This window comes from Heloderma suspectum, chromosome 7 (genome assembly GCF_057233095.1).
Source record: "Heloderma suspectum isolate Gila_16-S chromosome 7, 16-S_ref, whole genome shotgun sequence".
Taxonomy (NCBI): domain Eukaryota; kingdom Metazoa; phylum Chordata; class Lepidosauria; order Squamata; family Helodermatidae; genus Heloderma; species Heloderma suspectum.
The window spans coordinates 55654952-55679176 of record NC_139464.1 but is presented as its reverse complement, the minus strand read 5'-3'; the positions used below and the strand labels follow the sequence as shown (position 1 = coordinate 55679176).

Sequence of the window (24225 nt, the reverse complement as noted above, 5' to 3'; positions counted from 1 at the left end):
GCTTTTGAGGTCAAGCTTGATCCATCCCTTTTCTGCATGAGCTTGTCCGTCCGTCCGTCCGTCCGTCTGTCTGTCTACCTATCGATTGATCTTCTATCAAAAATTGGTATGGAAATTCCTCATTTTTTTGCACATTTTTTTTGTAATTTACGCATTAATGTATGCATTCTTTCTGTGCATTTTAAGCATGTGCATTTTACATTGTAGAAATACTGACTGAGTGATGGGGACAGAGTATCTTTGTGGATGCTCATTTAAGCATATCTTAAGAAATAGTGCTTCATAGTATAGTGTTTCCCCGCATGAAATTATTAAAATATATGGACAGCAACATCCTATATAGTTTCTACAGTGTACTTGGCATTTCTGTTCACTTATTTCCATAGTATCAGGAAATATTCGACTTTTTTTTAAAAAAACATACCATTTTCACAGAAGTGTTTCATTGTTGCTCTTAAACAGATGTTGAGTGTAGAGTGACATAAGAACCAGAGGGTTTTTTTTTTATTACTTCACTGTTAACTAGTCCAACAATTACTACAAAAACACTAAACATAGGGTACATTTTTTATTTGTATAAGTACAGTTTCCATATTTCCTCTTTAGTGCAAGGCAATTTTCAATATTTTACAAAAGAGTATATTTATTTTTAATATTAATATTTCAGAAAATAACCTGATCCAGCATCTGATCGGCACCTGTGGGAAGCAGGAGGTTGGACTGTATGAACCATTGGTTTAATCTAGCAGAGCTCTTCTTATGTTCTTATATATATATATAAAAAGATATGGAAAAGGCTTGCATGTATCAGGAATATAAAATATCATAAAAATAATGTAGCAATAATCATTTACTATTTACATACAATTCTTATAGAATTACTATTACAATTTTAATGCAGATAACATTATGAACTAGCAATCATTAATTTCCAGCATTTCCAATGTTTCTGTTTATCTCTTCTCCTTTCACCATAGTTATGTCAGCTACTCTGCATTGGTTACAATACCATATATAAGCATGGCATACTTCAATAGAGAATTCAGCATTGTGTGTTACTAATTGTGGCTATTTACTCATTATCTTACCTTAATGAAGCCATATTTTAATGCTTTAAGCTTTTGAAATACTATGCACTATGCTTTTGAAAGCAATTATATGCTTACTTGCAAAAGAAGATACATTACATCCATGACATTTTGATAACTGCCCAAGCCTTAAAAAAGGCTTCCAACAGGCAAACGAGGTAGACACATATAAGCATAAGGGGTTTTGCTCAGATTAATGGGATTGCCATCTAGCCTGATGTCTTCAAGAGATTTACGGATATAAGAATAATCTTTCATTTTGCAGAAAGTATCTTCATGCATTTCTTGTATATTATTGTTCTAAAAAGAAAACAGAGACATCTATGAAAATTTATGATAGTCAATATCTGAATTCCCAATAGTGTCAGTAACATAATAATTATACTAATCTGACCACCGACAACAAATGCCATCATCACTAGGAAGAGACAGTTGTAACAGGGAAGGAATGCCGATTGTGTTCATGGGTGATCGTGTGAGGAATACTAATTATAGGTAAGCAAACTATTTTCTTCTTTGAGATTTCTCTGCAATCCTAGCTGACCAGTACCCAGAGGATGGCAGCGGTGTCCTCAGGAGAATAAAGTTTGCAACACTGCCCTACCAAAGGCAACACTTGCCTTTTGTGCCATCGTGAACAGGGTGTTTGGTGAGTTCATAGCAAAGGGTTATTGTAGAGCCAAAAGGGAGAGTCTGTGAAATGACACAGGCCAGCCTTTAGAGCACCATAATAACAGACAGAAAAGATGGCTGTCTTTTCACAAAGATGCTGTTCTAGTTAGGGAAATGGCTAGCGCCCTACATTCATCTTAACTATTTTTATTTATTTATTTATTTATTTAATTTCAACTGTGCAGTGTCCACTTGCAATCACTCTGTGGATTAGGGAAGCAAACAGGAAAAACAACATCCCAGGCACATATTCTTGTGTTCAGGCATGCAAAGACAAAAAAAAAGTATTATGATGTAAAGCACACACATGTACACTTGGGAGATGAAACCATTACTAAAAAGCCATCTTCAAAGACAAGTGGGATAAGTCATATGATGCCCACGGGCTCAAATGGATTATGCACTGTTTGACAATACTACAGAAAGACTCCATGCAGAGGTGGGAGGCTTAATAGATAGTTGCAAATTATGAAAGTAGATACTTTCCTAGCATTTCGCAGAAGCTCCCCAAGTACCTGAGACGTTCCTATGAAGTTGAATCCTCCATGCTGTCATGTTCAATATTCAGTGGTCATTATGAAAGGCTTATCTGGGCACTGAGAGACAAATCTATCCTCCACTTTCTCACCTTCCATCCATCTTCCTAACTCCATTGCCTCCACAGGAGATTGACACTCTCCTATATAAAGGAGCCATCGACCAGGTTCCAGAAGCCCACTGTCATCTGGGATTGTATTCTCATTATTTTATGATACCAAGGAGGGACAGGGAACGTTGCCCTATCCTTCATTTTCATGGTGTAAACCTTTTCATAAGATCCAAGTATGCTGAGTTCAGCAATGGTCATGGCCGTCGATGGAAGGCTGCCTTTCTGAACCACTGAGAAACTCCTTTACTCCATGCAGAGAGAGGCAAGGAGTGATTCCTTCTGCCTCTCTCTGCACAGAGAAATGCCGTTCCTCTATAAAGACAGAGGCAGAATGATCACTCCATGCCTCTCTCTGCATGGAGTAAAAAGGGAGAGGCTTCAGGGAAAGGGAGAGGCATAATGAGGGAGGGTCCCCTGATGTCATCTGGCCCCCGGAGGGTGAGTCAGAAAGCAGTCCATCCTCAGGGTGAAGCAATTCCCCATCCCAGTTCTAGAACACTGGCCAGAGTTCAAAGAACAAGTCTCTTGTGCCCTTCCCCTCCACATGAAGAACATTGTGGAACCCATGCATACCCTGAAATGTGGAGCAAATACATTTCTGCTCAGTCCAGGTCTATCACAATTGCTGGGGAACATTTTCTGGAGATTGCCCTATACAATGAGCTTTAACCATTCTTATTCTCTTTACTTTCTTTTTTGTAGCTAGAAAGTCTTTTAAAATACATTCTCAGAGTAGTTGGATGCTTTCCCGCATTTTTTTGCTCCTCTCTTTACATTCTGCATATTGCTGGTGCAGCAGGCATCAGCACAACTGTGTGAGAAATGTCCCCTTCTCTGCCACTGAGAGAGGAAACCCCCACTCTTATCTCTCATTAGTGACTGGAGATAAGAGCGGGTATTTCGTCTCCCAGCGGTAGAGGAAGACTGCCCTCTTCTATCGCTGTGAGAGGGGGTAAGGCTTGGGAGAGGACCTCCAAGGGCTGAACTGGGAAGTTATCTGGGCCAAATATAGCCTGCAGGCTGAAGGTTCCCCATCCTTGTCCTAGAATGCTCCTGCACTTGGCTCTGCTTAGGTGCAGAATCTATATGTGGAACTGCACAGAGGCCATGAGGGGGCGGGTGGACTTTCTGTATTTTTCTGGTATTTTTCTGCAAGAGCTTATGCTAAAGTTTCCTTGAATCCAGATATCATCCCATCCCAAGCAGTGTGAAAAAGGAATAAAAAGTATTGTTAGGTCTGACAACCTGGTTAGTGAAACTAATGAATAATATATACATGCATAATATATAGACGGAAATGCAATGCTTCATGAATTTATACATTTAACAACACATTTTTATTCATTCAATAATCTGTTAGCAGAATGATCTCTATCTCAGGAGGATCCTCACTATGTGAGAAATAGGATATTTGTGAGTTTACTTTAGTTAAAAACACCTAAACACTACATTCTAACAGGGTTAAGCACTACAGACTTACAGGATTAAGTGCTACAGAGGTACGTTTAAGTGTACTTACTTAGTGATAGATTGTGGCCCTAAAGTAGAATCTCAGAGGTGGATGTTATTTGTGACTCTCAGATTTCTAGCTTTTGATATGCAAATCTCCTCATTCCCAACCCAAATCCCCCTTCATTTTCTCACCCACATATATGCCAATCACTCCATATTCTTCAACAACAAGAACCTAGAATGTCATACCTGGATTTGAATATGTGCCAAACCATTCGCAGTCCCAAATGCATGTGGATTACAAGTAAACCTACTGTCTCTGGGATGCTTCTACTATGTCCTCTTCCCAGAAAACACTGTATCTAGAATTTAGATTTTATTGACAGTTGTAGCCCACCTGCAGATGAAGCGATTGGAGACTTTCAGGGAGTGGAAGTGGGATATGATCCAAGTTGTTATCAGTGATGTAAAGGTGGTGCAATTCAAACATATCCTGAAGAAAACAAAACGTATTTCCAAAAATATAGAAGTTATTTCCTTTGGTCTCACTTGGAGCTAAACAAGGTTTTTTTTAAAAAAATAAAAACAAAACCTTAAATACAGATGATTTTAATATACAGGCCAAGGGGATTCCCCTGTGCCCCACTCTATCTCCATTGGAAGGAGGAGCAGTGCAATGGGAATCCCCTAGTTACCTCTGATAAAAAGGGGATTCCCTTCCCTGCTTCTTCACAAAGCTCCCAGTAGCCTCTAGGAGTTTAGAGAGGGGAGGGGTTTGAGGAAGGGAGTGGGTGGGGCCTGCAGAGGGAGTCCAAGCCTCTGTGGGCTGGATAGACAACCTCCATGGGATACATTAGGCCTGTGAGCCAGAAGTTGCCTTCCCGTGGTCTAATGCTTTAAACCAGGCTGGAGTCACCCAAGTAAAGCCGCTGGGACAAGACATTGCTTCCTAGCTCTTGCCTTAGGAGCAGATAAATGGATTGTTGGCAGAAATATTTCTGGATTAGTGGATTTGGAAAGATGGGCATCACTTAATTTAAGTATTTGGAGCAAGATGAATGTCTTACCATATTCTTAATTTATATATTGCATAATATTTCTCTATACATTCCCCAAACGTATTTTCAAAAATTCTATGTGGCATTTTGGAAGTTTATTGGTGGGGGTGTCTCCTCCCTAGTTTTTGCTTAAGAGGATGCAGTTGCCAATTGGGGAAGGAGGATTTAATTTCCCAGATCTTGGTTTATATCCCAAGGCTTATCTGTTGTCTGGTACCAATGACTGGAAGATATCTTTTTCATTTAACACTCCTTCATGGGTTGTTTTGGAGTCAAACTATTTGACACCTCATTTTGGGCAATATGGACAACAACCCACCGGTATATTTTCCTGCACAAGCCTAATTGAAATTAACAGGAGCTGCTTAAAAACACTAGAGAACATTCTGGTAGACTATGCCACATGGTTTGGATCTGGCTGGTTTCCATTTGTTTGCTCTCAATAGTGCACACGACACAAGCCACTGCTTGGAGAAACCTCAGGGGAAGGCTACCTCCATTTCTTATTATGTTTATCAGAAATCATTTTGTCAGGTGGGGGAAAATTTTCAAAATAATAAGCAATCAAACTAAAAATTTACTTTAAATGCTTCTTGTTTTATTCCTTCACGACCAAGTCTGTTGTTACTAATATCAATGAGTATCAAGGTTGGTGGTAATTCTGGAAGCTGCCTTATCTTGTTATCTCGAAGTATCAGCTCCAGAAGTTGTGGTAAATTCCTGAAGGCATCTTCATTGATTTCAGATATGAAATTAGATGTCAAGTCAATCCTTTTTAAGTTGCCTAGCCAGAAAAATTAAGCAGGGAAAACACTTAGAGCATTCTTAGAATATATTTTTGTCTGCTTTAAAACCAACACTGAAAAAAACCTATTGCTTTCTGGGTGGATAGAAATAGTTCTAAATTATTAGTTCTATTATTAAATATATTATTATTTATCTTCAGTCAAAAAGATACATGTTACCTTGTGCTTAACTTTCAATATGAGCAAGTACTTTATATCATATGCAATAACATAAAACATGTTAACCAATATTATAAGCATAGTCATCCGTACTTAAGTTAGCAAAGTCATCCCTGTTGACCTTTTTGATTCTGTTGTAGCGGGAGTAGAAATGGGTGGTTGGCTTGGGCAAGGGTGGGAGAGCTTCGAGTTCACGGTCATCACAGTACACAGAGGTACCCAGGCAAGTACACAGAAGACAAGTTGGGAGCCCTAAAACATGAAATGAAAAACAATTTACTGCGGAGCACTGAAATAACCCCGATAATGGGCATATTCAGAGAAGCACGGAATGAGATCTGTCTACACAGCTCAACCTTTTACTGTCAACTCTACATTTTTGCAAATGCATGTATGTGTGCAGATGTGCTGCAACCTACAGAGTGACATCATCGTAAGTACCTTTTTGAACCACTTGACTGCCCCAGTTAGGAATTTTAAAAGCATTGGTTTATTTTATTCTGTTGTAATAGATTCATTTCAAAACCTGAAGGTTTCACTAGCATGGGGTTAATGAGGGAGAAAGAGATTATTTTTGTTGAATACTGATTGATTGAAACCCAAAGTTTCATATGCACTCCAGTATACACACAGAACTATCTGTGGAGCTTCTTCATTTGTCTCAGTGTCAATGCAGCTCTGTGCGCACAGATGGGAGTAGTGAAGTCAATGCACAGGCTCACGTGTGTAATCCCCTTGGAAGTAGCACACGTGTGTAATCCCCTTGGAAGTAGCAATCTGTGAAACCTTCCCATTATTTTCATAGATACTGCCCACCTTGCTGGTCACTGGCCTTGAATATTTGAAACATTTATCTGCCAAATTGGATGTGTGATTTACCAAACTGTTAGTCTGCGTGCCAGTTCTCATTCTAACATTGTCACCCCAATGACAGTGCTGACAGGCGTACTATTTGAATATGGTCCCTGACTACTGCTTATGACTGTGCCCCATTGCATGTGAACTATTGCTCATCCTTTCCCGTTTTGTGAAATTGGCTTAGCTGCACAACCTCTTGCCTACAAGAAATGTCTTTTCTTGTGGATCGGGTACAACTGCTTATAAAACTGCTGTTTTATCTGAACTACTTATTCGCAGCTGCAAACAGCCATTTATTGTTTTGAAAACAGAAAACTGAAAATATTCTCTCCTTGTATCTCTAGAAAGTTTCTGGTTTGTGCTATTAGAGTATAGGATTGTAGCAGGTACCAACGTTAGAATTTTTGTCACAAAAGGTTTCTAACAGTGCAATCCTATACATTTCTACTCAGAAGTAGAGATGTTGGAGTAATCCACAACAGAACCAAATGAGTTCAGTTTTTCATGAATCCAGCCCATGGACCCCACAGTGGACCAGCTTTCCCCCTATCGGGTGGATTCTGTGGAATTACACACTGTTTTTCTAACTTTCCTGAGTTTTGTGCAAATTCCATCATAGAATAGTATGCAAACTAAAAAAAAAACAACAGCCCAAAAGGTACATTTCTCCCATAGGCCGAAGCATGAAAATGTGCATTTTGTGGGAATTTGCACATTTGTGTGTGTGTGAATTTGCACAGCTGCGCATTTGCGAAAATTCAGACCCCCCCCCCCAGTTCCAACAATGGGAAGACGATGGAATGGAAGGCACCTGACAATCTGCAAAACATAGAACGGATTTTACACAATCTGTACATCCCTACTCCAAAGTAAGTCCCACTAAGTTCAGCAGGGCTTATTACCAGGTAAGTGGGTATAGGATTGCAGCCTTACAGTATGCTCCTATGCAAGTGTACTCAGAGGTAAGCGCCTTTGAGTTCAATACAACATACTCCCATGCAGCCTAAGTTGTTTATAGCACTATATCTTTTATTTCTATGATTTGAGTATAGTCACTTATTAGTCATTCTTAACTTACTACATCTATATGTGTAATTATTTAATTATTTTGTATCTTCTGCACTTAACTAATTAATCTAGGAATAAGGCACAATATGGCTGTTTAAAACAAACAATTTTGGAAGTATAATAAAATCAATAGACTTTCTTTATTGGATTGCTTGGAACATATAAATTGCTGATCAATTAATCAAAAGATTAATACTCACTACATCTGTTGTTTTTTATAAGCAAGATTCTTATGAATAATGAAACTTTTTGTCTGTACTAGATTCTGCAGCTCACAGCTATGATGACCTCTTCAGATTGTATTGCATATTGAAGATCTGTGTGCTCTTCCTTTAAAACTTCATAAAGCTGTTTACATTTAGTATGGTAACCAGCATCCCTTTTTTTGATGATATTTGAGGAAATTGAATTTTTTTTCATTGAGAACTCAATTTCCTTAGAATTGCTTTTAATTAGCATTTCTGATGCAGAACAGTGACATCATGAAAGGTTTCAATCATCCCTTGAGCTAAAGCTGCTTGCAAGCTGTGGATTATAAACAAAACATCCAACTACTGAGAACGAATGTAAAGAAAAGATCTGAAGCATTTAATCCAATTTATGAAAGATGTTTAGCAACAGGTGTGTAAATATAATTGGTAAGAGCTCTCCTTTTTCACATTGCCTTAGGAACCACAATAAGGGTTAACAGTGATATCTCTAGATCATAGAATCATAGAATCATAGAATAGTAGGGTTGGAAGGGGCCTACAAGGCCATCGAGTCCAACCCCCTGCTCAATGATGATTAATGAATTTGAAAATTAATTTTAAAATTAAAAATTAATGAATTTGAAAATAATTTCTTTTTTCAGACTGTATCGGATATTTTGAAAAGAGTTTGCGGCGGGGGAATTGAGAAATATTATGAACATCTATGGAAAATGTAGTGTTGGAAAAAGTTCCCTTGTTTATATGTTCAATTTTGGATAACTGTTGTGGTGTAAGTATTATGTGGCCGCAATCCTATGGCCCATAAGCATCGGGGTTGGGGGGGGGGGGAGGGCATAGGATATTTTGGATTCCTGGATCCAAGGTCAGTGCTCCAACCTTGGAGGATACAATCTGCGCTATGACCCCTGCTCTATCTTACAGGTGGCACAGAGAGAATCATGCCGGTTGCCTCTCTGTGATTGGGAACGCGACCACGGAGAGGAGGTAAAGGAGGCATTCCAGTGGATGGGGAAGGGAGGAGACTGGACAGGCCAGGACATGAGCTATCACAAGGCCTCTCCAGCCTCCTTCTCTCCTTCTCCAAAATGCCTCAGTTAGATGGGCAAAAAAGCCCATCTAGCAAAAATGTGGAGTGGGAGGATGGAGAGGTGAAGATCACTTCTGCCATGCCTCCCACCCTGTACTGGATGATCATAAGCCTCCAAGTAAGCCTCATCAAGGGTGGAATTAATAGGATTGCACCCAACATGGGCCTTTGCGATTCCTAGAAGGTAGGGATACGCATTGGATTCAGCTCAAGCCCAATCCAAATTTTCCCCTTCAGATTGCTGAATCTTGACCCTGCAGGAAGCTTCATTCCCAATTCTGCTTCAGAAAAGCAGCTAGGGGGGGCATCATTATGGGAGGATCCACCTGCACACTGGCCCCAGATCATTTTTGACCTATGCCCCGTATCTTTTGAGCTGTCCTAATTCCTTTTTTTTTTTTACATATTCCCATTGACTTGCATTGGAAAATGAAAATGGCCATAACTTTCTTAGTTTGCAAGTTAAATTCATGAAGTGTGGAGACTTGGAAGCCCCCATGGAGCTGCCTGAGCCTGCCAAATTTCAGGCAGTTAGTTCCAGTGGCTTTTGTGCTAGTCACAGGTAAAATTTGCTACTTTCAAGAAAATATGTCAAAGCAAAGAGCTATATTTTTTTTGTACTTCCACATATGCATGGAATTTGGGGACCTGGCAGCCCCCATAGCGCTGACTGAGCCTGCCAAATTTCAGACAATTAAGCCTAGGGGCTTTTGTGATAGCCACAGGTAAAATCTGCTTTTTTCAACAAAATCTGTCAAAGAGCTATATTTTTTTGTGTGCTTCCTCATAAGTTTATGGTAGTTGGGGACCTGGCAGCCCCTATAGAGCTGACTCAACCTGCCAAATTTCAGGCAGTTATGTCCAGTGTTTTTTACACTAGCCATGCGTAAAGTTTCCTTTTCTCAACGTCTAAAACAAAAAATCTCTGGTGTAGGGTTTTTTTGAGGTGCAAAAAAACCTATCTCCCCCTACTTTTCTTTTCTGCTCTTACATGTCCACTGTTGGGAGCTTGCCTGCAATGAAATTTTGAAGAGAGAGAAGGAAGGGAAGAAAGACCTCCATGTGAAATACTGGTATTTCACACAGCATCTGATTTTACTGCCCCAAACTGGAACCTTTGGATTCTGGAGAAGTTTAGTAGCTTCAGTACAGCAAAGGATCCAATCAGCCTCCCTAAACTTCTTTCTTCCTCTCCACTTTAATTTCTCCTAAATAGCTGTAGGACTCAAATAATCCAAAAGGGAGCGTTAGGACTATGTGGCGTCATGATCAAGAAACTGCTGGGGCTTTTAAATAGGTTCTACAGTTTTTTAAAAAAACTAGAAAAAGCCCTCAGCCACCTCACCTCATAAAGCTCATTTAAATATGTGCAATCATTGCAAACCCTGCACATCCTCCTAAATTCCTCTGAAGTACTACCTCTCTGAAAAGAGCCACTTGGCTTAGGGAATTCTCTCTACCCCCCACCCCCACACACATTTCCAATCACCATTCTTCTTTTCTTCTTCCCTCCCCTCCCCTATCCTGTTCTTTCTTTCTCTTCTTTATTCCACCCAGAGCATATCTTGGGGAATTCTTAAAAACAATTCTCTTTGGTGGGCAAGAGAAGTTCTGAACTGTATTTGACTTTATACAAACAGACAAGAGGGTTGGTTTTTCTCCTTCTCCTCACTCAAGCCTTTGAGAAGAGTGGGTTCACATGGTTGCAGAGAAACAAATCTGGGGCTGTTTTGTTTGTCAGCTGCCATTATCCAGCAACAGGAAGGGCTGTAGCTAGGGATGTACGAAAGTCTTACCTGGCTCCGTGCCGGGGAATCCACGGTGGGGGGGGGGAGGCACTCCATCCCTCCCCCTGGAATCCTCCCCAGCTGGCTCCGCTCCGTGGCGGCTCCACGGAGCCACCAGCCGGGGCCAGCCACAGCCAGAGTTCCAGCCGTGGCCAGGCTGCTGCGGCTGCAAATGGCGGCTGTTGTAGCGGCTGCCATTTGCGTCCTTGCAGTCAGCCGTGATAGGCTATGTAAGTATTTACACAGTCTATTACAGCAAAGAGCAGGGACGCAAATGGCGGCCACTACGCCATTTGCGTGCCTGCTCTTTGCCGTGATAGGCTAAGTAAGTATTTACATAGCCTATCACGGTAAAGGCAGCCACGCAAATGGCTAAATTCTAAAGAATCTGGCCTCACTGGAGTCCGTGGTGGAATTCTCTGACATGCCTAGCTGTAGCTCAGTGGCAGAGCACCTGCTTGGCATGCAGAAGGTCCCGGGTTCAATCCCCAGCATCTCCAGGTAGGGCTATGAAAGAATCCTGCCTGAAACCCTGGAGAGCCGCTGCTGCCAGTCAGTGCCAACAATACTGCGCTAGATGAACCCAGGGTCTGACTCAGTATAAGGCAGCTTCCTATGTTCCTATGAACAGAAAGCCTTAATTAAAAAAAAATAGGAGTTTTGGGTTTGTTTTTTAAGTGGAGGGGAGATAAATATTGCTGATTTATGTAATCCTATGTATGCCTACTGAGAAGCCCCATTATGTTTAATGAGGCTTACCCTCAAGAAAGTGTGCCTAGGATTCCAGCACAAGTTACTTTTGCAGGGAGGTTTGCACCTTGATGTTCTGGCATGTTTACTCAAAAATAAGTCCTCAACTGTGAACATGGTACTGCAGGCTTAATACAGTGCCTACCCAGTTCCGGCTAATGAATTGCCTACCCTTTCAGCTCAGTCCTATGCATGTTTTGTCATTTGTATGTTGGGGGGGGGGTTGTTTTTGTTTTGCATGAACTCTAGCTTCAGTGGTGAGGGAAAAGCACTTAGTACAGGCTCAGACATTCTCCATAATTTAGTACTAATTTTGAAAACAGACTCATTGGCTGAATCCTGGTGAAGTCTTGGAGCAAATGAAGTTATGGGGAGGAAGATACAATGAGAGGTTGTGCATAACAAGGAGGAGGTAGAGGAGAGTTGCACAAAACAAGACATCTGTTTTATGAAGAGTTGCTGGAGGATGATAGGATGAGGAGGGATGGTTGCATGGTGCTCAGTGGTGAAAGAAAAACATTCTGCACATGCTCAGAGGCACTCTCTATTTAAGAACATAAGAAGAGCCATGCTGCATCAGAGTCGATCAGATCAAGGTCCACCTAGTCCAGCATTCTGTTCACACAGTGGCCAACTACTCTATTTGCGTCCCCCTTATTATCTATGCTATTTGTGTTCCCCTTATTTTCGCCGTCTTAGTCTATGTAAATGTTTACGTAGACTAAGACGTGCCAAAATAAGGAACGCAAATGGCGGCGGCCATGGCCGCCACCATTTGCATACACGCATTTTTTGTTTTTTTTTAAGTCAGCCATGATAGGCTACGTAAAGATTTATGTAGCTTATCACGGTGTGTTTTTAAAATCTAGCCATGATAGGCTACGTAAATTTTTATGTAGCCTATCACGTTTGTTTGTTTTTTAACTTGGAAATGGTGGCGGCGGCAGCCAGTCGGAAGACCGGCCGCTGCTGCACTGCCACCGGAGCCGCCGCCAGAGCCGCCGCTGCCAGGAATATCCACCCAAGGTAAGTCTCGTCCTGGGATGGTGGTGGGCCGTTCTGCCACTGATTTCGGGGGGCCGAATGCGCTGGTATTCATCCTCCCCGAGATCCGTGGCGGAACTTTCGTACATCCCTAGTTCTGACCAAGAGAGAAAAGTTACAGTTTTTTTCTAATTTCCCATGGTAGTCAACAGGAAGCATAACAACTCATTTTTTCTAAACATTGACTCAGGTTTGGTGCTGATGTACGAAAGTTCCACCACGGATCTCAGCTGAGTGGTCTGACTACAAATTGGCCAGAGTAGAAGTGGGATGTTTTCCAAAATGCTGAATTAGGGTCTGAGTTAGGGATGGCAGAGAATTCCACCATGGATCTCGGTGAGGCTGAATGCCAGTGCATTCAGCCCCCCGAAATCTGTGGCGGAACAGCCTGCGACCCCTCTGCCCCCCCGGATCCCCCCCGGGATGAGACTTACCTGGGGCGGATCTTCCGGGTGGCGGCGGCTCCAGCGGCGGCTTCGGTGGCGGCAGCGGCTGGTCTTGCAACCGGCTGCTGCCACCGCCACCACCATTTGCAGTCTTGTCGCTTTTTTTTTTTTACAAGACATGATAGACTACATAAATACTTATGTAGCCTATCATGTCTGGCTTAAAAAAAACCCCAAACACATACGAGAATGTGTTTGGTTTGTTCTCTGCCAGAACAGACAATGTCATTGCACCATTGAAGCATCACCTTATAGTATGCCTCTTGAAACACCTGAAACTCAAAGCTGCCAATTTATGAAAATCCAAAGCCGGGGTGTAGGCACAGAGTGTGTGTGTGGGGGGGGTTAATGCCATCTTATCCCCACTGCACTCGTATGAAAGCAAAGGTAATTCAACCAGAGTACGTTTTAATATTTGCATTTATTCAGATTGTATTGATTTTTCATATTGCCACGCTTTAAGCCTGATGTAGAGCACCTTAGCTTGAAACATCAGGACCTGATATTGCCTATTAGAGAATCCTAATACCCACTTTCTATGAAGGGCAAAATCATTATTTTTGATAATGTGGATTTTCTATTCTGACTTGTCTAGGCATGCTCTAACCATTTCCTCTTGTGCAATATCTAAGCATTTTAAGATCCAGTTCCTAGATCTGGATGGAGGGATACTCTAGCCAATGCTTCTCATATTGCCTGGATTCATCATGTCAGCAGCCCCACACTGCTGCTGCCTTGTTCAAGTAGAAGCTGAAGGGGTAGAGTGAGGGTGATAAGATAATGGGACAGTGAGAATGGAATAAAGAGTGGGAAGAGACAGACAAAATATAAATGGGGGGTAAATGGGGGGTGGGGGTTCAGACTGGAAAGAGCAAAGAGGAAAGAAGCATGTGTGATGGTGAGAAGGCCTTCCACCTCTCAAAACACCTCCAATCCCACTAATAAAATTTCATGGGCTTTAACCAGTAATGTTACATATGTCAATTGCTTTCCAGTAGAGGTGTACCTCCAGTAGAGGTACACGGACCGTAAGATTCAACTTGGACCCCAATTCAGTACTTTAAAAAACAGCCTGATTCTGCTCAGACCAATTTGGAGGCCATTTTCTTTGACTTGGGTACCGAACCCAAGTCAAGATTTGGAAATCCAAGCCTTCATGCTTCCATTGACTATAATCAAGAACATTATATATATATTTACTTTTTGTAAGAAGGGGATGAAATTTGCAGGCATGGTAGCCCCTGAGGAGGGGATTATACCTGCCAAACTCCAGAAAATAGGTGCTGTGGTTTTTGTGCTACACACCTTCGTAGCTTTGTATCTTTGCTGATAACTTTTTTATTTCTTGGCAAAATGTTATGAAATGTGCCGGGATAGTTGCCCATTTTGAGAGGACTGAGCCTTCCAACTTTCAGAATAGGCAGAGACATTTTTGTACAAGAGCAGCCTTTACATTTTGACACTATACCCCCCACACACACACATATACACAAAAGGACACACTTATCCCCCCATGTTCCTGGTGGACCATTCTGTGAAAATGACAGTCAGCATAGAAGTGACTCAAAGTAAGAAAACTTCAAGGCTTCAGAAGGATAGTTGCAGAAGTTCATGTGGAAGGGGAATCCTCAAATTTGGGTGGGTGAGTGATTTGCTCTCTCTTTCCTCCCACTGTGTTTTTTTTGAGCAATTTGTATGAAAATGGCACACTTCATAGAGGTGTCTCCAGGCATGAAATCCTTTCAGAAGGTCTTTACGTAGCCTATCACGTCTTGTAAAAAAAAAAAAGTGACAAGACTGCAAATGGCGGTGGCAGTGGCGGCAGCTGGTTGGAAGACCAGCCGCCGCAGCCGCCAAAGCCCAGGAGATCCGCCCCAGGTAAGTCTACGCTATTTGCGTTCCCCTTATTTTCGCCATCTTAGTCTACGTAAATATTTACGTAGACTAAGACGGTCAAAAATAAGGAACGCCAGAACTACTCCTCTTTAGCATGAGGTATAAATAAAGTAAAAATGCAGGGAATATATGAAGGCCCTCCAGGGATAAAGGATGAGTGGAATTAGAGCTTCAAACCTACTACAATAGGTGGAAGGCCACATTCATGCCCCCCGCCTCCCACAATTTTCTCGTACATACCTTCATGTGTATGGGGACCAAGAACTCCTGGCCCATGAGGTGAAGAACCATCAACAAGTTTGGGTGTGGATGCTTCTTCTTCAGGTTCTTCTAGCAATGCTGAAGGTAAATAAATCTCTCGAGTTATGGATGGTAAGACTGTTCCAATCTCTACCTAGACAGAAATACACATACATTATGGGAGTTAAGTGCTGGTGCTCATTTTTAATAAAAATGTGCCATATATTCAAATGACTTATATATAGAGTCATGGGTCTCTGATGAGGTTGGAGCAAGATTGCATAAGTAAGATTGTGGCATCTGTTTCACGTATGGATTTTCATCCTTATCCTTAATTAGGATCCTTAATATGGATGAAACAATTGCATGTTACAGCATCATTCTTCATCTTCCTACCCAAACCTTCCTTCTGCAAGGTTGCAGTCACATGCTTGAAGAAATCCATGTTTCTTTGCAACCGAAGCTGAGCAGGAATCTGCATCTCTCACAAGGCTCGCATTCTTAAGAGGCTGGGCAGAAGCTTCCCTCCGAGATTAACCATGCAGTTTCTGACAAGTGTAAGGGGTATCTTAATTCTGTGGCCTTTTTCTAATGGGATTCCAAGTTATTGTTATAAATATTCTTATTGCCTAGGGCTAAAATAATTAGGCCAGGATATAAAGAACTTTTCCATTAGTTCTGCAGGTCCGAATGGGCTTTAGTCTTGTGTTCCTGGTTGAACTGCAGCTCTCCTTGATGATTTTTTTGAAATGGAGGGGACTTTTTAAAGCAGTTTGTATTGTGGTACTGTGTCCACTGGGCATGCCTAAGCTTTGGGGGGCACCAAGAGTAGCTCTTTGGATTACTAAATAAATATCCAGTGCAGGCTGAAAAAAGAAGTTTCATAGTCCCTTTCTAACACTAGATGGCACATAAGCCCTGGAACACAAGGCTACCAGTTAATTTATTGCCTGTTCTGTACCAATCACGACTGATAAAACAGTATCACCATCATATCCCTTTTAAACAGTCACTTTAATTTCTTTTCTTTTCTTAACAAGCATTATGTATTCACTGGAACTTTTATTAGTAAGTTTTCTTCCTCATACATACGAAAAGGATTCTTTCTCATACATGCCAGATGGAGAAAGCTGGCAACAGAACCTATAAAAAGTTAGTAAGTTACTGCAAAAACTGAGGTTTTTTATTTTTAAATATAGATTTTCAAAATATTCGGTATTCTTAATGTATAGAAATAAGTGAGAGAATTTAATAAATTGTTTGCTGGGTTTGTCAGATTTTTTTTTAAATCGTCTAAATGAAAGAAAATATTTATTTTATACATATATTTATACGGCACACATATTATTAATGCATTATTATTCAGAAGTAATTTCTACAGAAACTTAAAACATTGCTTGAAAAGAAGCTGCAAATTTGGACCTAAAGGCTTGGTTAAATTGTAGCCATGAATCCCAATCCCAATAAGTAACTGTGGGCATGTCACTTTCTCTCACCCTAACCATTCTTTAACACTTGAGGAAAGGTGGACTAGAAATAATAATAATAATAATAATAATAATAATAATAATAATAATTCATATGAGTAGTGCTCATCTAGGTATGTACTACCAAAGAGTGAAGAAGTACTCTCCAATATAACATGAGATGTGAATCTGGGCACATAAGCTGAATTTATTTGTGTGGCCCTTCTCCCTCAAAACAGAGAGGTTGAGATAACTGGGCATATCATCCTTGTCACATGTTACTGTGCACACACAAGCTGGGTATACATACTGCTTTACTATGAGGACACAATCCCTTCCCTGCTATGTGAGTCTATGAACTGGCTTGTATTCTTCATAAGTAATGAAGTACTATCTTCACAAGTACTAAAGTACCTGAAGTAATTTGCAGCAAGTGAGAAGCATAAAATATTAGTTATTTTGGAAATGTAGCAGGGCTTGCCTAAAACAGTACTAAAATGTATTCTAACATTATGTGCAGTGTTAAGCCTGGTCATTCTGATTTGTAACACATTCTGGCAATATTCTGGCCATATTGATCAAATATTTGTTTAAAAATAGTTTAATAGTTAACTCCTGCAAATTTATCATCCTGTTCCATTCAGTGCCTAAGAAGCTCGTCTAAATGATATTCTAGGGATAATGCAGTCCTCTGCCACATCCTTCTCCTGCTCCTCCATTTGCTTTTGCAAGGAAGGACATCCTTTCTACTAGCACCCCTCTTCCATCAGGACCCTCCCATTGGTGGGCTTCAAGGGCACATGTAGGGGAGGTTAGATGTTTGCAAATGACATAACTTGTAGAGTAGCCATTGCATTTCACCTAACTAAAGAAAAAAAAAAAAGGCAGAAATTGGAGTGTTCTGCTCAGGTGAAACGTCTGTAGGACTTTCAATATCGATTAAAAGAATTTCATTGTTTCCCAGTACAATTAATGAATTATTTCAATAACGTTTGCATGTCTGTAATTTCAGATTAATTTTGGGCAGCCACCATTTTATTATAGAGGCTTTTAATAGCTACATGAGATGCTGAAATTTTTTAACTATGGAACATGTCTGTTTTTCAGCATTTAAAAATAGATGACGAAAGTAGCTGCCAACTAACAGTGGCAGCTAGTGACTCCAGTGGTGGCAATTCCATTCAGGGTTTTAGTTACCACTAGCCAAAAGTCTAAAGGTGTTATCCAAGGTGCTGAACCCATTTGGAGGATCAGGTTCAGCACCCTGGATAGCACCTTTAGAGTTTTGGCTGGTGGTAACTAAAACCCAGAATGGAGTCACTGCTCCTCCTGAACTGGAGTCACCAGCCACCACTGCCATCTAGCAAACACTTCAGGCCTAGGGGCCACATCTGGACCTCCTAGAGTCCCAATATGGCCCTCCAGGGTTTCCCAGAAGGCTATGCCCCCTTCCCCTGACTCCATTCTCTTTCCCCCAAGCACTGAATGTTTGGTGGCTTCCTGGTAGGGATGTTGGAGAATTCCGCCATGGACTCCAATGAGGCCGGATTCTTTAGTGAGATCACCACCGCCACCCTGTGGAATCCCCCCGGGACATAGCCTACCTGGCTCCGGCAGCAGCTCCAGCGGCAGCGCCGGCTCTGGGTAGGGATGTCGGAGAATTTCTCCAAGAATCTCCGGGAGGCCGAATGCCAACGCATTCGGCCCCCTGAAATTGGTGGAGAAACGGTCCGCCCCCCCGCCCCCCCGGGATGGGACTTACCTTGTGCGAATGTCCCTGGCGGCAGCGTCTCCCGGCGGCGGTTCGGCGTTGGCGGCTGTGGCGGCCGATCTTCTGACCAGCTGCTGCCGCCGCCATTTCCAAGTAAAAAAACCAAACAAACAACAAACGTGATAGGCTACATAAATGTTTACGTAGCCTATCATGGCTGACTTTGAAAAAAAAAACGTGTACGCAAATGGCGGCGCCCATGGGCGCCGCCATTTGCGTTCCCTATTTGGGCACGTGTAGTCTACGTAAACATTTACGTAGACTATGGCGAAAATAAGGGCAACGCTATTTGTGTTGCCCTTATTTTCGCCGTAGTCTATGTAAATGTTTACATAGACTACACGTGCCCAAATAAGGAATGCAAATGGCGGCACCCATGGGCGCCACCATTTGCGTACGCGCTTTTTTTTTTTCCAAAGTCAGCCGTGATAGGGTACGTAAACATTTACGTAGCCTATCATGACTGACTGCAGGGACGCCATTTGCGTCCCGGCAGGAGAAGAGATTCGAAGCCGGAGGGACGGGGCGCCTCCCACCCCGCCCAGAATTTTGGGGGGAGGAATGGAGCGCTCCTGCCCCGGACGAACACCCGCTGAACCGCCGGCCGGACCCGCCGCCGGGAGGGACATTCGGCAAAGGTAAGTCCCGTCCCGGGGGGGGGGGCGGGGGGGCGGAGAATTTCTCCCCGAAACTTGTTCGGGGGGCCGAACACGTTGGCGCTCGGCCCCCCGAAGTTTCGGGGAGAAATTCTCCGCCATCCCTATGATTTTGGCTTTCTAGCCATGGGACCTCGAAGTGCGGGAAGCAGCAGATAGATGACACATAGGATGTGTCGAACCGGAAGAATTAGACATTCTTTTGTTGAAGCTACTGAAGCAATATCGTGCATGGAATATCAGTATCTTGAAGATATGTGAGTTCTTGTCCCTCCAGGGTGACATTATGTAAGACTGTGAAGACTGTCATATGTGTGTTACTAAAGCACACTGTTTCCATCTGTCATTTTGAAAGGGAGACAGCTTACAAAGGAATTGACTTGGGACAAATAAAAGAAGACCAAAAGAACACAGGAAATCAAGGCAGATGTTTTCTGGCAGGAGGAAGCCTAGAGGGAGGGATGCATTCCAGACATCTTGACCCAGCACTAGCATCATGCAAAAGTGTTAACATATGCAACTTCTACATGGAAATGGATTCACTGCAGTGGCAGATATTGTTAACATTTTACTTGCAGTACTAAACAATATCACCTTTTCAAAAATGAATTTTCAACATTAATTGTACCAAGTTTATGGGGGGAAATCCATACAGGTTGACAGGTGTTGAAATACAGGAATGTCATATTTCTAACCTTTGTACATTTTGTACAAGTGTTTCAAGTGTATGCAGAAAATTAATTAAAATTGCATAGGAGGGAGCAATCCTATGGCTCACAGACATTGTCTAGGGGGCCATAGGATAGTGGGGAGTCCCCCCTCTGAGGTTGGAGACAGCAACTTTGACCTTGGAAGTACGAGTTGGAGATCTGCTCCCTTCTTCTGCTCACTCACAGCCGGTGTGGAAAGAAACCTGCTGGCTGGCCTCTGAGATCAGAAAATAGACCTCAGAGAGGGAGAAAAGGGGGAATGCTGGTAGGCAGGGAAGGGAGGAGACCAGAGAGGCCAGGATATGAGCCTCCTTCCCTCCTCTCTCAAGCACTGTTGCTAGATGGGGTTGGGGCCCTTGGGGGGAAAACCCATTTAGCAAAAAATTCAGCAATCAGAGGATGGGGAGGCAAAGATCACCTCTGCTGCTCTTCCTGCCCTGCCAGCTTCGGCCTGGCAGGACATTGGATATGTGGAAGTCTCCAACCTTGGAGGCTTCCATCTCATCAGGGTGCAACCATTATTAATTTTATTTGCTTTGTTCTTTATTTGTGGGAAACATCTACACATATAGTAAGCCTTTGCACCTCTTGGATAATGTGACCAAAAATGTGACCAAAAACCTAGACCTGCTCCTTGCTCCTTCTGAAATATTTCATTCATTCATTCATTCATTCACTCCACTCCACTTCTATATTGCTCAATAGCCGAAGCTCATATTGTTTCATGACAGCAGCAACACTCTTTCATTCTTCATCTCATTTTACTATTTTTATTTACTAATTTCTTACTCCCTGGTCCTGCCACTTCCTTTCACAACGACTGTGTTTACACATATTGCCCCCCCCCATCCCTGACACTACATATGGAAGGGTTTGTTGTTGTTGTTGTTCAGTTGTTCCGTCGTGTCCGACCCTTCGTGACCCCATGGACCATAGCACTCCAGGCCTTCCTGTCCTGTGCTCTCTCCTGGACCGTGCTCAAGTCCATATTCATTGCAATGGAAGGGTTTCTCCCCCTCAAAATAATAATAATGATTATTTGCTAGGTGCATGGGCTTCTGGGTGCAAATTCATCCCAGAATGAAAGCAACCAGACAAGACAAGGAAACACTGATGAAACAATATCTAAGTTGATCCAGGATGAAATATCATACCTGCAGCCTTTAAAGAGGAACAAGATTCTGCTGAAGGAAACTAGAATGTAACTAACAATCGCTCACGGGTGTAGTGTGAACGGTTTACACTGAGTTTACCAGGTCCATCACCTGTGAACCCTCTATATGGCTGTATCTTGGCAAGGCAAGAACTCATGCTGCTCATCACTTGTTCTTCAACTAGGAGCTACTGGGATTCCCAAATTTGCAAAGTGATCTCTTCAAAAGTAAACACCGCAGAAGCCACTCCAGACAATGAAATCAAGGACATTCTTCTTGACCAATTACATCTTAAGCATCACATGATTGTCAAGAAAATTGTATTCTGCCTTTGTCTTGTTGACATCAATCTAATAACAACTGTATTAAAGCAACTGTTAAAAACACTGATACGTATGTTACTGTGCCATAATACACAATGTGAAAATGTGCCCCAGAGGTTAAAAAAAAAGGGTCTGTTTCTTATTACCATTATCCTGAGCCATACACTATTCTGTGTTTTATATATTTGATAGATCAAACAAGAGCTTAACAAGGCAAAGATGTTTCTAGGTTTGATAACGTACAAAATAGCTTTTTGTCTTCCAAATGTTTATTTGTTTTTGAAAATGATCAGAAATTTGATACTGTAGGGACAAAAGCAGTACATGTATTGTTTTCTCCCCTCTTTGTGAATTTCTTCTGCTATTCTAAGAAATCATTCCCCTCCCCCCAAATAAACATACAGTAGAAATTATTTTTCATATGTAAAGGGAGTATAAAGTTGGAATGGGGGGAGAACTGTTGTTTAACATGTTGCCTGAGTTCACACAACATGATAACCCACACTCAAGGGCTGAGTATGGGTTGAATGTGGGTTGTCGTTGAACTGTGGGTTGTCATTGAAACATGTGTTATCATGTTGTCTGAACCCAGCCACGCTAACAAAACATGGTTTGTTAACCACAAACAACCCACAGTTCACAACCCAACAACAAACCATGGGTACAAATGTTAGGAACCATTTGTATATCTGGATCTGAACTATGATGAAAAAGTTGTTACACTTCGTTATAACAAAAGTTTACAAAAATGAAGTGGAAATTTGATTAGCTGACAAGCCACACCCCCAAGGAGAATCCATAGCCATGCCTCTGTCTGTCTGTCTGTCTGTCTGTCTGTCTATCTATCTATCTATCTATCTATCTATCTATCTTAGAGTAGAGGGCTGGATGTGCCTGATCTAGTCTGATCTTAGTAGCTAAGCAGGGTCAGCCCTGGTTAGTACTTTGATGGGAGACTGCCTGGGAATCAGGCTTCCTGCACTGAGCAGGGGGTTGGATGCAATGGTCTTGTAGGCCCCTTCCAACCCTATGATTCAATGAAATCTATGAAATCTATCTACACACACACACACACACAGCTTTTCTATTAGTTATACTCAAAGGAACTAAGACTCTGGTTAAAAACTTCATCAGAAAGCACAGACATCCAAAACAAACCACTAATAAAAACAAACCAGTCACAGTTAAGCTTACAGGGCATGGCTTCAGTCCTTTGCATCATTACCTGGGCATAAGCTCTGCTGAACTCAGTAGTGCTGACTTCTGACTTCAGAGGCTTGACTTGTAGATAGGGGTGTATGAACTCCACTCACCCATCTGGTCCGGGGCATCCGCTGGGGGGGGGGGTGATCCATCCCTCCCCCCAGAATCCTTCCCGGCTGGCTCCGCTCCATGGCAAGTCCACGGAGCCGCCGCCCAGGCCTGTCCGCAACTGGCCTTCCGGCTGCTGCCACACAAATGGCGACTAGTGTAGCGGACGCCATTTGCGTCCCTGTCCTTGGCAGGGACGCAAATGGCGTCCACTATGCTGGATGCCATTTGCATCCACAGCCCAGCAGTGGATGGCTGCGGACGGCAGTGGACGGACCCAGACCGGCTGGCACCACGTAGGTTCCGTCCCTACTGGACTTCGCGGGGTGGCGGGGGGGCAGTCCATTCTGCCACGGACTTCTGGGGGCTGGATTCTAAAGAATCCGGCCACACTGGAGTCCGTGGCGGATTTCTCTGCCATCCCTACTTGTAGAACACACTGAGCTTTAACAAAAGGGCTTCAGCCACTGGAAATAAAACCTTTAACTTCTCATTAGAACTGCAAGCAATCTTGGCTATTTACCTCGTTCTCTGATTTCCTCTGTCCTCCTAATCTGTCATAAACAATAGTAAACCCTTATTATCATCTCGTTCACTTGTCCGAGCAAGGAGACTCCGTCAATTACCTTGGCACTGCTGCAGATGATGACATTGCTCCTACTCTGGAAAAAGTCCCAGAGCTTCACTCCCTTGCATTCCCCCACCACTACACCATGGAACACCTCCTTGTTTTAGGGACACACACAGAGCATAGCATCATGGCTACAGCTGTATGCATGGGATTGATGCAGAGCTCTTTTCTCCCTCCCCTTCCCCAGATGGACCTTGACCTTATGCAATGGTCATTATTTTCAGTGTCAGGCCTGGGTGAACCTGCCATATATGCCCTGTCATCCTTTTCTTCCTATGGGCCCTGGCATGTTGTGTTGCAGACATAAAGTTAACTACATTTCAGTTCCAGTAATGTCAATAAAAGGGTTAAGCTCATTTTAAACTCTTTCTACTGAAATAAATGGGATTTAAGCACTTTCTAAGTAAGTTGAACTTTACTGTGGTCTTATTGTGTTGAAAAGGGCAACTAAAATCATCAAGGGACTGTAGTAACTCCCCTATGAGGGAAGGATACAACAGTCAACAGCTGATATTGTTTAGCTTGGAAAAAAAGTGAGTAAGGGGAGACATGATAGAGGTGTACAAAAAATTCATGGTGTGGAGAATGTGATAGGGAGACATTTTTCTCCCTCTCTCGTAATACTAGAGCCCAGGGTCATCCCATGAAGCTGACTGGTGGAAGAATCAGGACAGATAAAAGGAAGCACTTCTTCACACAGCACAGTTAAATTATGGAATTCACTACCACAAGACGTTGTGTGATGCCCACCAATTTTGATGGCTTTAAAAGGGAGTTGAACAAGTTCCTGGAGGAGAAGGCTATCAGCGACTACTAGTCCTGTTGGCTATATGCTACCTCCAGTACCAGAGACAGTATGCCTATATATACCAGTTTCTGGGAAACATGGGTGGGAGGGTGCTGTTACACTCATGTCCTGCTTGCGGGTTTT

The 24225-nt window shown here is 42.4% G+C and overlaps 1 protein-coding gene across 2 annotated transcripts in view; it reads right to left on the bottom strand.

Annotated features, from left to right (window-relative positions):
* Positions 1-556: 556 nt before the first annotated feature.
* Positions 557-24225, bottom strand: part of EPYC (epiphycan) — a 43707-nt gene continuing 20038 nt past the window's right edge. Inside the window, exons 3-7 of one of the 2 annotated variants that reach the window (XM_084811780.1) lie at positions 15273-15426; positions 5978-6136; positions 5501-5703; positions 4259-4354; positions 557-1388 (exon numbers count right to left, since the gene is read on the bottom strand). In XM_084811780.1, coding sequence (XP_084667906.1) covers positions 1218-1388; positions 4259-4354; positions 5501-5703; positions 5978-6136; positions 15273-15426 — 783 coding nt within the window. In that variant the 3' untranslated portion in view covers positions 557-1217. The remainder of the gene's footprint in view (positions 1389-4258; positions 4355-5500; positions 5704-5977; positions 6137-15272; positions 15427-24225) is intronic. The other variant, XM_084811778.1, reaches the window with a different exon arrangement.